The sequence below is a fragment of the Dermacentor albipictus genome, unplaced genomic scaffold (assembly GCF_038994185.2).
Source record: "Dermacentor albipictus isolate Rhodes 1998 colony unplaced genomic scaffold, USDA_Dalb.pri_finalv2 scaffold_14, whole genome shotgun sequence".
Classification (NCBI taxonomy): domain Eukaryota; kingdom Metazoa; phylum Arthropoda; class Arachnida; order Ixodida; family Ixodidae; genus Dermacentor; species Dermacentor albipictus.
The window spans coordinates 8,702,293-8,716,901 of record NW_027225568.1 but is presented as its reverse complement, the minus strand read 5'-3'; the positions used below and the strand labels follow the sequence as shown (position 1 = coordinate 8,716,901).

At 47.5% G+C, this 14,609-nt stretch overlaps 1 protein-coding gene across 1 annotated transcript in view; it reads right to left on the bottom strand.

Moving 5' to 3' along the window:
- Nucleotides 1-14,609, bottom strand: part of Loxl2 (Lysyl oxidase-like 2) — a 158,625-nt gene that overhangs the window by 36,147 nt on the left and 107,869 nt on the right. The window contains exons 5-7 of the mRNA XM_065438715.2: nucleotides 13,753-13,915; nucleotides 11,186-11,323; nucleotides 8,419-8,536 (exon numbers count right to left, since the gene is read on the bottom strand). Of these exons, the coding sequence (XP_065294787.1) occupies nucleotides 8,419-8,536; nucleotides 11,186-11,323; nucleotides 13,753-13,915 (419 nt within the window). The remainder of the gene's footprint in view (nucleotides 1-8,418; nucleotides 8,537-11,185; nucleotides 11,324-13,752; nucleotides 13,916-14,609) is intronic.

Genomic DNA, 14,609 nt, shown 5'->3' with positions numbered 1-14,609 from the left:
AGTTTTCCGGATATGGGCTCGCAGAGCGGCCCCGAGCTGGACCAGTGTATGGTCGGCGCTGCGGTGACAGGTAGTGACCTGGTGACGGCGAACGGGATGGTCGTCGATCGCTCCACTGAGTGGCGGCGAGGTAGTGGGCGATATCGCGAGGTCGTTCACCAAGCTGTGGTCGCGGCGCATTAACGGCGAACCCTCGCAGTCCCATTTCCCGGTATGGGCATCGGCGGTAGACGTGACCAGCTTCTCCGCAGTGGTAGCAGAGTGGGCGGTGGTCAGGAGCGCGCCAAATGTCCGTCTTCCTCGCGTAGCGGCGCTGGGCGACGGGTGGGCATGCTGGCGGCGGCGGCGGTGGACGATGGAATTGTGGCGTTAGAGGTCCCTGGCGCAGTTGTGCAGGGGGGCCTTGGCGGCGGGCGACGGCGGCGTAGGTCATCGCTTCCGGCTGGGGCCGCGGTGATTCTGGTTGCATCTCAGGAACTCCAAGGAATCGCTCAAGCTCATCTTTGACGATTTCGGCTATTGAGGCTACTTGAGGCTGCGACCTGGGGCACATCTTCTGCAGCTCTTCCCGTACGATCGCTCTGATAGTCTCGCGCAGATCGTCGGTGGCCAGCGATTGAATTCCTGCATAGCTTGTAGAGTTCGTGCGGTGGTTGAATTGCCGGTTCCGCATTTCGAGTGTCTTCTCAATGCCGGTGGCCTCGCGAAGGAACTCTGCTACGGTCGCCGGTGGGCTTCGTACCATTGCGCCGAAAAGTTCTTCCTTCACACCACGCATCAGTAGGCGGACTTTCTTCTCCTCGGCCATATCTGGGTCGGCGTGGCGGAACAAACGGCTCATTTCTTCCGTTAAAATGGCAACGTTCTCGTTTGGTAGCTGGTCGACTCCCTGTTCTCAAACCACGTTCTGGCGGCGTCTTCTAAGGCGAAGTAGACATGCCGCAGCTTGCCGTCGGAGTCCCAGTTGTTGAATGTCGCGATTCGTTAGTAGGTCTCCAGCCATGATTCCGAGTCTTCAGTCGCTGCTCCATGGAAGGTTGGCGGGTCCCGAGGTTGTTGTAAGATAACGGGGGACGCTGGGGCAGCCATTGGGGTTGTCTTGACCACGATCTTCTTTGTCGTCTCAGGTAGAAGTCCGTGTTCTGGGGGCAGTCCTTGCAGTCTGCGGCTAGCACGCTGGTCTTGGGCGATGTTGGTTCTGTCCTCGGGCTTCGGGCTTGGATCGCGGCTTTGCGAGGGCGTTCGGTACATGAAAGCACAAGCACCTCCACCAGATGTCACGGTGTAGTGACGGTGAAGAAAGCAGCAATACGGTGGAATACAAAGCTAGCTTTTATTGGGCGAACCTGTGCCCAAAAAAACAGGCTACACTTATAGCACAACGATAGCGACGAACATGGTCGGCGATCGTCGGAAATCTGATCAGCGGGTCAAGCGCGTCGGCTTTTATAGATCAGTCGTGGAATGTTCCAGATTAACCGATGGGACCCGCGTGCCTTCCACAAAGTTCTACACTATTCGCCTCGCGCATACATGCAATCAGATTACACATGTGGCAGTGAAAGACAGTGGAGGGAACCATCGATAACATTCCAGAAACGTCTTTTACATGCAGGCGCGTCCTGCGCTGCACGATAACATTTGTTAGGCGGCTAAACGTGGTCGCCCGATAAAGATAAGTACACGTGTCAATAGTAAGAAAAGTAGAGGACCGAGGACCGATCCTTGAGGGACGCCTGATGAAACATCCTCCACCGAGGAATTGATCGAGTTAAAGCTTACGAATTGAGAGCGATGAGACAAAAAACTCTCTATCCAGTTCACTAATTGAGGGTTGTTAAGAATGGCATTTAGTTTGGACAGTAGTTTTGAGTGAAGTACGGTATCGAAAGCTTTGGAAAAATCTGTGAATATAGCGTCAATTTGAAATCCCTTATCCAGGTTAGAAGCTATGTCATGCGTGAACTCGTCAAGTTGTGTTATGGTGCTAAAACCGCGTCTGAATCCATGCTGTACATTAGAGAGGATGTTATTTGATTCAAAGAATTCCATAATGTTTTTGTATATGATATGCTCTAGTTATTTGCATGAATATGGGGTTAAAGATATTGGCCGGTAGTTAGAAAGATGCTGCTTACTACCTGACTTATGTAACGAAAGCACCTTAGTCACCTTCCATAATGAAGGTACTATGCCGGAAGTTAGTGATTTATTGAAGATAAGAGTAAAGTATCGTAAAATCCATAAGGCATACCGAACGAGAAACAAATTAGGGATTCCATCAGGCCCTTCACTTTTCTTTGTATCACGATTTAGTATGGGGTTTAAGACACCTTCTGTGCTAACTAAGATATTAATGGGGCAAGTTGGATGAACGTTTGGAAAAAGAGGAACAATATGATTATCGCAAGTAAAAACGGACTTAAAGTACGCGTTGAAGGCGTTGGAGATTAATAATGAATCCCTATTCATTTCGTTGTTCACACATAAAGATGTACAAGAGCTGCCACGAGGAAAAATGGATCCCCAGATATTATGCGGGTTACTTTTCAACAGAAGCGGTAGCTGCACGCTATAAAAAAATCTTTAGCTGATTTGGTTTTGGTACGAAGATCCTCCTTCGCCTTAGAAAACCAAGCAGTGTGTACGGGGTTATGGGAGTCCTTCAATCGTCTAAGCCTACGAACACGACGTGAAAGATGTAGTATATCTCTGTTCACCCAAGGGATTTTAGTATTTTTCTTTTTTGTTTTGATGGGAATGAAGTGTTGAATACATGAAATGACAATATTTCCAAAATATGTCACGAGAATATTCACGTCACTTGATATACTGAGTGTTTCAAAGGTGTCGAAGGCATCAGCCAATGTATCTAGAATAGAGTTGTCGTCAGTGTGATTGAAATCGCGAAATGCAGTAAGAACGAAGGATGGTTTAGGAACAATGCACGGAAGGGAAACAAAAACAGCCTTATGATCAGAAATGCTTTCTACGACTTCACAAGTGTAATCATTTGCGGCGAGGTTCGAGCTAAAAACGACCAAGTCCAAAAGAGAATTCTGCCTGGTAGGCTCGCAAATGATCTGAGTGAGCCCCAAATTCAGGCTAAAATTTAGAAGTTCTTTATCGAAAGTGCCACAATGAGCGCACGTCGATACAGGGGGCCAATGAATGCCCGGTGAATTGAAATCACCCAGACAAATAAAGTTGGAAGGACCTAGGTTGTCCATGTGCATGAACGTTTCGATTGCTTGAAGCGACTCCACCGTTGTTCCCGGGGGGCGGTAGAAAGCGCCCATTACAAAATCCATTTTTTCCAAGTAAAGTTTGCACCAGGCCGACTCCGTACCAAGAGGAGCTGGAAGAACGGAAAACGTAGGATCAGACTGAAGCAAAAGGGTGACGCCACCCCCTTTGCTGTTCTTTCTGTCCGTCCGAATTGCGATATAGTCTGGTGGAGTGAATTTCGAGTCAAAAATCTCATTGCGTAGCCGCGTTTCCGTGATAGCAACAACGTGAGGACAGTACGAGTGAAGAGATAAGAAGGCAAGGAATTTATTGGTGATACTTCGTGCATTAAGATTGAGTAAACGAAGGCAATCAAGCGATGTGGGAGTTGGTCAAAGATGCGATGATGGTGATACACTATGACTGCTGGCATCGGCACAGTTGTTAACTAACGGCACAGTTGAGGAGCGAAAAGAATTACTCGAAGATTTCACCATTGAGTTAGACGCGTGATCCCAGTGATAGCGAATCTCGTTAATAAAAACATGATCATAGCGCAATTTTACAATACCTTTGTCGCGAAATGGAGCGGAGGCCTCCCAGAGCTCTTTGCGAACAGATCTCACATTTGCAGACAGGTCATCGGTGAAGCGCAGGTCGGAATTTACTAGCGTAGGGGCATTTTTGAAGATCTGAAGCTTTTCCTGGAAACTTAAGATCTTCATTATTACCGGGCGCCGGTGGCCTTCCCGAGGCCGACCAATCCTGTGACACCGTTAAATGGATGGACATTTCATCATCAGTGTCTTAGAAAAAAGCCGTGAAACATTAGCTAATAATGTTTCGCGAGTTTCGCCAGTCAGTTCATCAAGACCGTGTCGAATTATATTGTTGCGACGGGACCTGTTCTCTAGTTCATCATTCTTGGAATGTAGCTGTGTCACAGTTGTCGAAAGCAAAGCCACCTTTGCCTGTAGTTTGGTGCACAGGTTATTGACCGCAGGGGCGTTATCCGCTGCGGTCATGCGATTGCCTAAGTCCTAGAGAAGTGAAGAAACAGCCTTGAAGTTGTTTTGACGGAGACATGCTTCCAATTCACCATTCTGCGTGACAAGCCTGTTCACTAGTGGCTGTTAATGCCAGAATTTTACTTTGCACGTCATCAGACACAGATCCAGAAGCCGACAATGAAGATATTAGTGTAGCTGGACGGCTTTCAAAGGCCTTGAAACGGAAGTCAACGGAAGTTGATTAGCAATATCTTGCGCAATTCGGTTCTGGCCAGAGAGGAGCTGAGCAAACATATCATCAACGTTGTGAGTGTCAGCAACCACTGCTGGCGACCTATCGAGGGTAGGGATGCATCCGGAGTGCGAGTTAAGCTCTGTGTGTTGGCTTGAGGGTTCTTTCTGGGAGGCCCCGGATTCGTCTCAACATCACCACTCAACAAAAGGCTGCTAACAAGATGCACAAGCTCTTTCGAAATGTACGCAAAACAGGAACTGCAGCATCGTGGGCAAGGCAGCAGCAACAAAAAGGGTCGTCAGATCGAATGCAGTAAGCATTATTAAAGTGACATACCTGCACAAAGAGCAGAATTGTCTAAGCATGGTTGCGGCGTTGCTGTCACCTTGCACACTGAAGAAAGCGGCCAGCGGTGCTGCTCTTATAGTCGCAGGTGCTGACGTCACAGCGTTGGATACCAGTAGGACTGGACAGCCCGTGATTACGTAGTCGAACGGAGATAAGTTGAAATCGGCGGCGGTCGGGCCAGTTGGGGGAAACTCCCCGGTTTCGGTGGCAGTACCTCTGCCACCGAAACCATTGGCGCCATCTCTGCATTGGGCGAACCCGAAAATCCGTTTTCCTTGCATGGCCTCGTAGTTCGTCGTGCGCACGCCGGCCGATCCAGGTGGCCGAGCCCTTCCCCCCCCCCAATTCCTCTCCAATCGCCCTCTCTCGTTACTCCCTCGCAACACCCTCACCTTCGACTGTCACCGCGCGCGCGCGCCGTGCGGCCCCGCCGGCCCGGCGCCAGCTCAGCCCACTGCATGACGTTTCATGTTTCGTTATCTGATGTTATCGCTAAGCGTGCGCTGCTGTGCGTTGGCCGGCGTGGGTAGTTTCGTCAGTTTCGTGGTCCTCGGTAGCTGTGTCTTGTGCTCCGCGACCAGTTTCACGACTCGTACCTCTCGTGCATCGTGTAGTGGTGCACAAATACCTCAAAAACAAGCACTGCAAGGTCTTTCCGGGTGCCTAAAGATAACAGGTGATCGCTCAGACCCAAGGACATCAGTAGGCGCATGTGCACGAACACAGCCCCATCCATGTGTGTGCTCCTTGAGACTCCGGACGTCGTTGCGCCTTGATTGTGCTACACTTGCCTCTTCCCAGTTGAGAAAGCTGACAAATAGATGTTCCTCCTCATTGACACCTGGTCTATGACTTGTGTTTTTCTGTGCCAAGTCTCATTCTGCAACTTCAGTAACTTGCCCAGCTTTCCATACCGCCCTCAGTGCTTTTTCTGTGTGTTACGTTCTGCAAAAGTACTAACAGCTGAAAAATTACTGTTCGTGTTTGTGTACTATCTCAGTAATCGCCGATGGGAGAACCGTGCGAACAATCTTCATGTGTAGGCATGATACGCTTTTTTTTCTTTTGGAAAGCATGAGCATTGCAAGTGTCCTATATGCAGATTTTTGCAGTTCGTGTTTATTATACAAAGAGTGCCCAGTAGGTACGACTTGGTGCCTTAAGCGACCTAATTTTACTGCTAAGCATTGCATTCGGGTCGAAAGAAAAGTCATGTTGTTGGCTTATTTTACCTGGTCTTTATTTGAGGAATAAGCCTTTCTGCGAATGTTTTCTATGTGCTGCTGCAAAAGCGGACTACTTTCTGTTCCCCTTGCCACCGTTACTAAAGTTGTGGCCAAGTGAAAAATAATGTGATAATGTGTGTTTCAGTTTTTAGTACAATGTTATTTTTGTTCTGCCATGTCTTTTTCAATTTGTTCAGCAGTAATGAACATGTCACGCATTTCATATACTTTCGTGCAGGTTTATAAGTAAGTTCTTTTGTATGGCTCTCAATCAAACAAGGCTAGCATTTTTGTCTATTTTTTAGGTATTTTTCGCGTCATTGTTTTTGCTATTACCAGTGAGCTTTCTCTTTTTATAGTTGTCACGACTATGCCATGCATGTCGTCCAGTTTTATGCAATATCTTCGTGCATATATCAGAAGCTCGTCTACATTTCGGTCTTGAGGGAGTTATATAAAAATCTAGTTTTTTTATGTGTGTGTTCATGAAACGGCCTTCGCTTTTTCTAGTGCTTTCTTTTGTTATTTTACCGTCTGTGAACTTTTGTATTTAGAACTCCTGTATATGTGATGCAGCTTTCTTTTTTGCTCATTTTTTGAGCGTGTATCACCACCACGTGATAAGAAAAATCTGTTTTCGGAAACGAAGTCAATAAAGCGAGACCAAAGATCTGTTGTGTTGGAAGCTGAATTTTTTTTATGTGCCGGCACAGGCTGGTATAATATAAGCATGGGCAAGACTGCGTGCGTGCCAACGCATAGCCCACGGCGCGTGGTGCGCCGTAGCACGTGCGCGATAAAAAAAACGCTCCGCGAACAGGTAAAACAAAAAAAAAGTAAGCGCCGCGCGCGGCATGGGGGAAAGGGGGAAAGTGAGCGGAGCGGGTCGGCACAAGGCCTGTTTCGTTATGTGTGACTGTCATGAAACAGAAACATGACGTCACGCTACCTGGCCCCAAATTTCCATTGACAAGGCTGGCGTGCTGAAAGCGGTGACGTCAAAATCACTGTTGCATAGTCGGGAGCGTCCCCATTAGATTCTGTGGCAGTCGGGCCAGGTAGCATGACATCATGGATCGGAGTGAAAAGGCCTTGTGTTATCTAGGTGGTGTTGGTCGGCATAATAAAAACAAAAACAAAAAACGTTTGGGAGAGGAGACGCTGCGTGCCTGCTGTTCCTGCTGCCATGACAACGTAAACAATCGTGTGCGCCGCCATTTTGCTGCTGCGTCGCCCAGCGTTTAGGGCCGCAACTGAAGGGGACCTTGGCGTTAGCGTCGAAAGAGCGTCTGCTCGAAAACAGCCAATGGCAGCCATGCGGAGATTCACCCCCCTGGTTGGACCATATGATCGAGAAAGGACACGACGTCGTGTTTCAGTGGCTGCCGGGCTGTTTCGGTATCTCCGGTAACGACCTCGCTGACGAAGCTGCTAGGAAAGCACACGAAGGAGCAACCCTTGGTTCTGTACCTTTATGGGGGACTGACGCAGCCCAACACTTAAGCAGGCTGGCGCACCGTATCACATTAGAGAAGTGGTACACCTGAATTCACTCAACATTGAATGCATTCCCTCGATCAATCTATGCAACTGCGGCTGATAGCTGGGCTCCCGCGAAATGAGAAAAGAATGCTGTGCTGCTTACACTTCGGTGTCGCATTCACCAATGCATATACGTGTTTGAATGGAATGGCTGATAGCGCCGAGTGCAATGTCTGCGGTGTCGAGGAGACTATAGAACATCTACCGTGCTACTGCCCATCTTTTGAAAATGAAAGAAATGACCTCTGCAAATCTCTAAATCCGTTAGAGAGAAAACCGTTAACCTTGAACACGGCCTTGGGACCATGGCCTCGCTTATCGCAGATACAAAAGGCCACAAAAGCGCTGCTGCGGTATTTGGAAGCTACCTGATTGAGTCACCGTCTATGATCCGGACTGAGGGACCGATCGATTTCCGCAGTGGACTTTCTTGTCTTCTTTTAATCCTTACCTCCCCATTTTCCTTTCCCCAGTGTAGAGTAGCCAACCGGGCTCAGTCCTGGTTAACCTGTCTGCCTTTCATTCACCATTTGCTCTCTCGCTCTGTAGAGGAGCGGCCATTTGGCTAGCCCAAACCTAATAACTTTGAATATACACGTACGTAAATAAAAAAGAAATAAAGTTAACAAATAGAGGCCCAGGCCAATGTAGAAAGGAAATAAGGGTGAAGCACCAGAACACACATCTAAGCACTTCTTCGTAGCTTTTTTGTCATGTTCGCCAGCCTATATCACGACGTGAACGGTACCTGCCAGACGCTAATCATGCGTCTGCCTCAGTGAGAGTGACCAATGACGATGGGACACAGAATAGGCAAAGTGCAGCTCACATGTGGCAGGAGTGCCAGACCCAGGCGTGCTTCGGCAGGAACGGCATGAACTCGGCGTTGCCCACGTTTGCCACGCGTGCCGTGAAGCGAAGCAGGCGCCGACTCTCGTACAACCAACCTGCATCGTGACAGTGGTTTGAAGACACGACCACGTAGGATAACAACGCTCGCATGGAACGTAGCTACTTGCTCTACAGAGAGAAAGACATGATGAGGAGACACAATGATAGTAATGGCATATGCTAGGTTAGTCTTGAAAGCCTCTTTTGAAGCTGTGTTATGCAAATAAGAGTGGTGTCGGATAGGCGATAAGCGGCGTTGTAAAAAAAAAAAGGTTTGCCCCCTCCGGGATGTACCTTGTCCCTTAACAACAATCGTCATCTGTCTTGCTTGCGTTTCGTTTCTTCAAAACTCTCCGCTGGCTACTTTCCTGTGACGAAGGCCGTGTTACGCTGAAAACGCGAATGCCATTCGTGATCTGGAAGTACCGGTCGCGCAGCGTTGACAAAAGCAAACGCAAGAAAGGTAGATGACGTTAATTGTTTGGGGACGAGATACGGCCCCAAAGGGTGTAAACTTTCTGCAGCATGGCTTCATTATAGCCCCTGTTGCCCGCTTAGGCTTTCAGTAACGATTAGTGGCGTCGTCCACCATCATTACTATCATCATCACCGTAATTATCGCCACTCTATCTATGTCCACTGCAATACGAAGGCCTCTCCTAGCGATCCCTATGTTAATCCTCTCTTGGGCCAGGAAACCCCTTTTCATGCCAGAAATTTTCCCAATTTCATCGCTCCACGTAGATCTCTGTTGTCCTCAACTGCTCTTACCTTCTCTTGGCCCATATTCAATAACTCAGTAGACCATTGGTCCTATTCGTATTATGGCCTACCCAGCTCCATTTCTTGTTCCTAATTTCAACTATAATATTGGGTACCCTCATTAGCCCTTTAATCCACACCGCTGTCTTCTTGTATCTTAACGTTACGCTTAACGTTTTTCGTTGCGCCACTTGTTGCGCGGTCTTTAACTTCTTATGCTTCTTTGCTAACCTCCAAGTTTCAGCCTCATATGCAAGAACCGGTAGAATGCAATTATTGTGAATGAGAATTTGTGATTGGCAGTCAGCTTCTAGAATCTGTGTAAGACTACGTTTATCTTGGCCACTTATTCACAAGGGATCCTAACCATGAGAAGGAAATTTAGAGAACAATAAAATGTATCGGCGAACATACAGCAGGCATTGCCAAAACATGACCGGCAGTTTACCGTTATCATTGAAAAGAAAAGCGTGCAATCATTGCGGCTGCATTACAAGACCGCTTTATCGCTGAACCGAGAGTGCCCTGAAAGGACCGGTCTAATATGCTATAAGCACGCTCGTAACAAATCAATTTGTGAGGTAAGGTGACCTTAAAGACTGCACGTTCTTTTTCGAATACAACAGCCGCAAACATTTATTAATTTTCGTCAGCTGGCCGCAATAAATAGGAGAGGTGTCCCAGAGAAAAAGAGCTTGAGGAAGAGGACAACAAAGAACTGAGTAGGAGGAGGAATAGAGCTTAATGAAGAGAAAGGAGGAGAGGTCAACCCGGAAAGCGTGTCTCTAGCCTGCTACTCCTCACGGGGGTAAGGGAAAGTGGGAGATACAGGGAAAAGTAGGTGGTAGGTGATTATGATTAGCCTGCAAATTTGATAAAGCAACGACAATTAGATAACGGTTGTATTTCATGTAGTGCATTTTAACGCTTTCGACGTGTCCTTGCAGTACTGGTTCGCGCTTCAGACGTGATCGAGCGTCGCAAGAAACCAATAGTTTTTTTTTAAGCCATAGCTTTCTTTGACTACTCTGCTCACTTTGCGAATTGTATTATTCAGGTCCTTGTCAGATTTGTCAGAACCAACAGGACACGGACACATGCTTTGCAAGGCGGCATAAACTACCTTTTCGAATTTTCCTCGTGCAAGCCAGCACATTCAGAAGTTTGGTGCGTTAAGTGCGTTGTGCAGCTACAATCACTTGTAAAAAAGGCGAGTCACCAACGGTATACATCAAAGACGGGGTCTTCCCTGGGTGCATTAAAGTACCATGTGGTTTAATCTTCCATATGTTTCCACGTTTGTTACTTGGGGAGGGGGGAGAGGCTCCCCCTCAATACCTTGTCATTCCTTCTTCGATGTCAACCGCTACTGAGTCCCTTTAACTTGACTGCTTTGACTGCAAATCAATCTGAAGTCGCCACAAAAAGACCTTATCTTGAAAAGTGAGTCCGTGTATATATTACTTGACGTTGAAGATAGAAGTTACGGGATGCGTTCATCGGCGAAATTCACTGCACTTCTCTCGCCGTAGTGGGGCGCTGTGACGCATTTGTACTGAGTCAAGCACGTCATGTCCTGTGATTGAACACCCATTCGAATACTGAATAAAATTTACGCTTTCTCTGCAATATACACGCCTCAATGACGCGTTCGTCATTGCAATCAGAAGCGCGTCTGTTATGTTCCTGTGGCAGCAGTGACTTGCTAAGACATCAGCACGAGGTTGGTTACGCAGGTAATTCCTTTGTACATGTCCGGAGTAAGCTCTTCGCGCATTCTATTGGTCATAAACGGACCACAGCTTAAGAGGACGGAGCAGCTGCGAGCGGCCACGCTGCGGCCCCTGCTATCTCGCTACGCGCGCTGACGGCGGGAGGGCCCCCCGAGCGCCTTCAACTAAACTCCTCGACGCACCGAGTGACGTCGACGGCTGGTGTCTTACCGGGGTCTGCCTTGAGCGCATAGGCGGAAGTGGAGACGCAGTGCTCCTCCATGGCGCACTGCAGGTACAGCAGCTGCCGGTCCTCCAGATACGCCGACCGCTCCAACTCGTGTTCATCAATCACCAGGTCCGCTTGGTCTGCAGCGCCAACAAAGTCTTCCCCGTTCACGTACGAACTCGGTCGAAATACTCGAGCGAGTAGGTTCGCCACATGGTTCTAAGTTCGCGCCGTAAACCAGGTACTGCGTATACCGGTGGTTCGAAACGCAACTTTTCGGTAACTCGAAAGCTCACAACTGGATTTCTTGTGCTCGGCCTTTTCGTTGCGCGTCGTGAGGCCAACTCCTTCACCTTTATCTTCACTTTCCCTCCCCTCCCACGCGATATAAAGAAAGACAGCGTTCGTCTTCTTCACCACCACTGGCAATCCAAGTGATGCTTCTGCGGCAATGTGCAGGTCGGAAACGCTAACCACTAAACCATTGCGCGAAATAAGGGCTCACCAAATTGTCAGGTGTTTTGTGCGCCACGCCAACTCTGAAAGTGTTAATGGCTGTGCGTGTATTTAGGAGGCAACAGCAGGCGATACGGTATCAGAAATCACAAAGAAGTTCCTTCTTGAGAAGATCATGGTGCTGACAGTGGTGTCTGCTGGGAAGAGCCTCCTGCTGTCGCAGTAGATGAGTTCAAGGCAGGAGCAATTGCCCAAACATGATTTTTTTTATTTTTCTTGATTGAGAAATTAGTTGATATTCGCCTCTCCGATTTTTTGTAGGCATAGTCAGCACCACCTATGTTTGCGTGAGCGTAGTACTTGCTGTTTCCTCCTACATTTATGCGCGCACGAGGTCATTATGTGAGACTTACGCCGCGCAAGTACCGTACTTTTCACGAATAATCAAACAGACATGTATATGTCTGTTTGAGAAATGTATAGGCGTGTGTTCTTTTGCAATTGCTTCCAAATTACTATACATATAAAAGGGAAAGCACGCGGAAGGCTGGAGATGAAAATTCAAAACGCTGAGCGAAACGAGAACAAGGTAAAAGCAGGAGCCAACGTTTCGACAAGTGGACTTGTCTTTGTATATGTCACCTTGAAGAAGACAAGTCAACTTGTCGAAACCTTGGCTCCTGCTTTCACCTTGTTCTCGTATATATATATATATATATATATATATATATATATATATATATATATATATATATATATATATATATATATATATATGTAAGACGTAGATATGACGCCGTGGTATACAAGGTTCATACCGGTTAATAACCCTGTTTAACCACCGTACATGTCCATGCTGCTGCCCAGCCAGAAAGCAGATTTACCGATTTCGTATAGGCCTTCGTTTGCCTAATTATTTTTTTTACATGAAATTGCGTAGTATGAGCGTACTCTGCATGCTTCGCTGAAAGAACAACCAGACCTTTTAGATATGGCAGTGAATGATAGTCATCGGCACCGCACCGCGCCTTTAATCTATCAGTGACCACGTCAGTATTATTTATCGGGTGTTTCCGTGTCCTTTTTTCCACCGCGATAGAGGATGATGCGTCTATATATGTATTTTCTGACTTTTGGTTATTCTTCGAATTGTGGAAGCGTAATGTATAATGATATGTAGGCGATATAGGATGTATACGCAGAATCTCAAACTCAATAAAAACAGTAGGCGAACCTAATCGTTGACTGAGGTGTCTCTTAGTGGTACTCGCACCTCGGCGTTGATGTTCTTTAGGTTATCTTTAGGCGAACGCAACGCACGAACCAAACTCGGAGGCAACTGTTTCCCATTAATTAGCTGGTTAAATATCACGCCACCTTCTTTAGTGTGACTTCATTAGTGACGTCATTACTTCCTCTTTCTACTTCTGGGTTCCCAGGAATTTATCCAAAGCCTTGCTCACGTGGCGAGTCTCTAAAGTCTACAATTCTGTCTTTGGTATGCAGTAATCAGTGATGGCTAATTAATTATAATCATTCCAGACACTTCAGTAACTCAACCTGTAACTAACCTTATGCTCTGATATCATATCTATAATGAAACCTACGATTTGTGCACTGTACTATTGTTTTTCTGTCTTTTTCTGATTTATTTTGAATTTCGTCCCCGGGCGTCTCACGAAGTGAACTGGAAGTGCTGCGCAAAAAATAAGAGGGTCGCTCGATGCTTGTACCGCTAAAAAGGTCCACTCAACAGTTTGTCGTCAGCTCCGTCCTTGCCTCTCCTACAACGTTCCATAGGTTTGCGCTGTTAGTCACTGACCTATAGGCATGGCGAGCAAGAAAGCGGAAGAAAAACACAGTGCAACCTAGTCGGTGGGACGACACCTACTACAGTAGGGCGCATCTTGCCGAAAAACGGAACATGAACGTCTGCGCATTTTATTTAAAGACGACCTCGCCATATGTTGCAAACAAAGATCGGCATTAGATGCGGAGAGAGTACGAACACTTCTGTGTGTGCTCAAAGTTAATTTCCCATCTCTGGAGAGAGGTGCTCCAACATGGTGTTTCGTTGGTGAAAATTGCCATGTGCTACGCCATATACGCCTACCCCGCACGCAGACGACGCCGGCGACATTGTCCCCTACTCCTGGACAAGTGACGGCGCCTACGCCCAGCTGATCGTGTAGGCAGTCGGCAAGGTTCTTCTCCAAACCCGTGCACATCACACCGCTGAGCATCATGGTCTGGTTCCCGCCACCAAAGGGGTCTCCCTGGGAAAGACACGTTTATTTATTTATTTATTTATTTATTTTTGCATGCATCAATGGCGCTTAGCCGGAGCACCCTGCGCACATCGCTCCACTGGTAGCTTCCAGGGGTGGAAAGTATTGAATGTCTGTCCACGAAACTGTTTCGCGATCCAAGCTCGCTTAAGCAAGGAAGGCCAAGATTTGGCACTGGTAATAAAACGAAAAAAAATGTAGCCGCTTTCTAAGCCAATCAAAAAGCTAGTCTTACACTTTTGCTGGTTGCCACTAGTCAGCTTTTTGCCAAAGCGAGCTTCATAGCGCTAGAGCGTTACGACTTGAGCTCTCCGGGTAGAAGAGGGGACGTGTAGATGGAGCTCAAGTCGGAACTGAACTGAGCAGGGGTAGTACAGTGTGTACAGCCCAGACCGAACGCTGCCGGTTTCCTACGGAAAATCCACTCGCCTAGCGTGCATTCGGTGAATTTTATTTTATTTATAGCGATGGGTAGAATTATAGCGATGGGTAGAAGTAGCATAGATCTTAGCGAAGAAAATTAACTTTCCAGGAGGAAGAGCAAAAGGACGGCAGGCTGGCTACAGACGGTTCTAACCTCGCGAAGGCATGCCGGCAATTGTTCCGCTCGAGCGTCTCATTTCAACTTGTGTCGCGCTAAACTTGCCATCAGGTATAATGTGCAGTAAGCATGTCACTTATC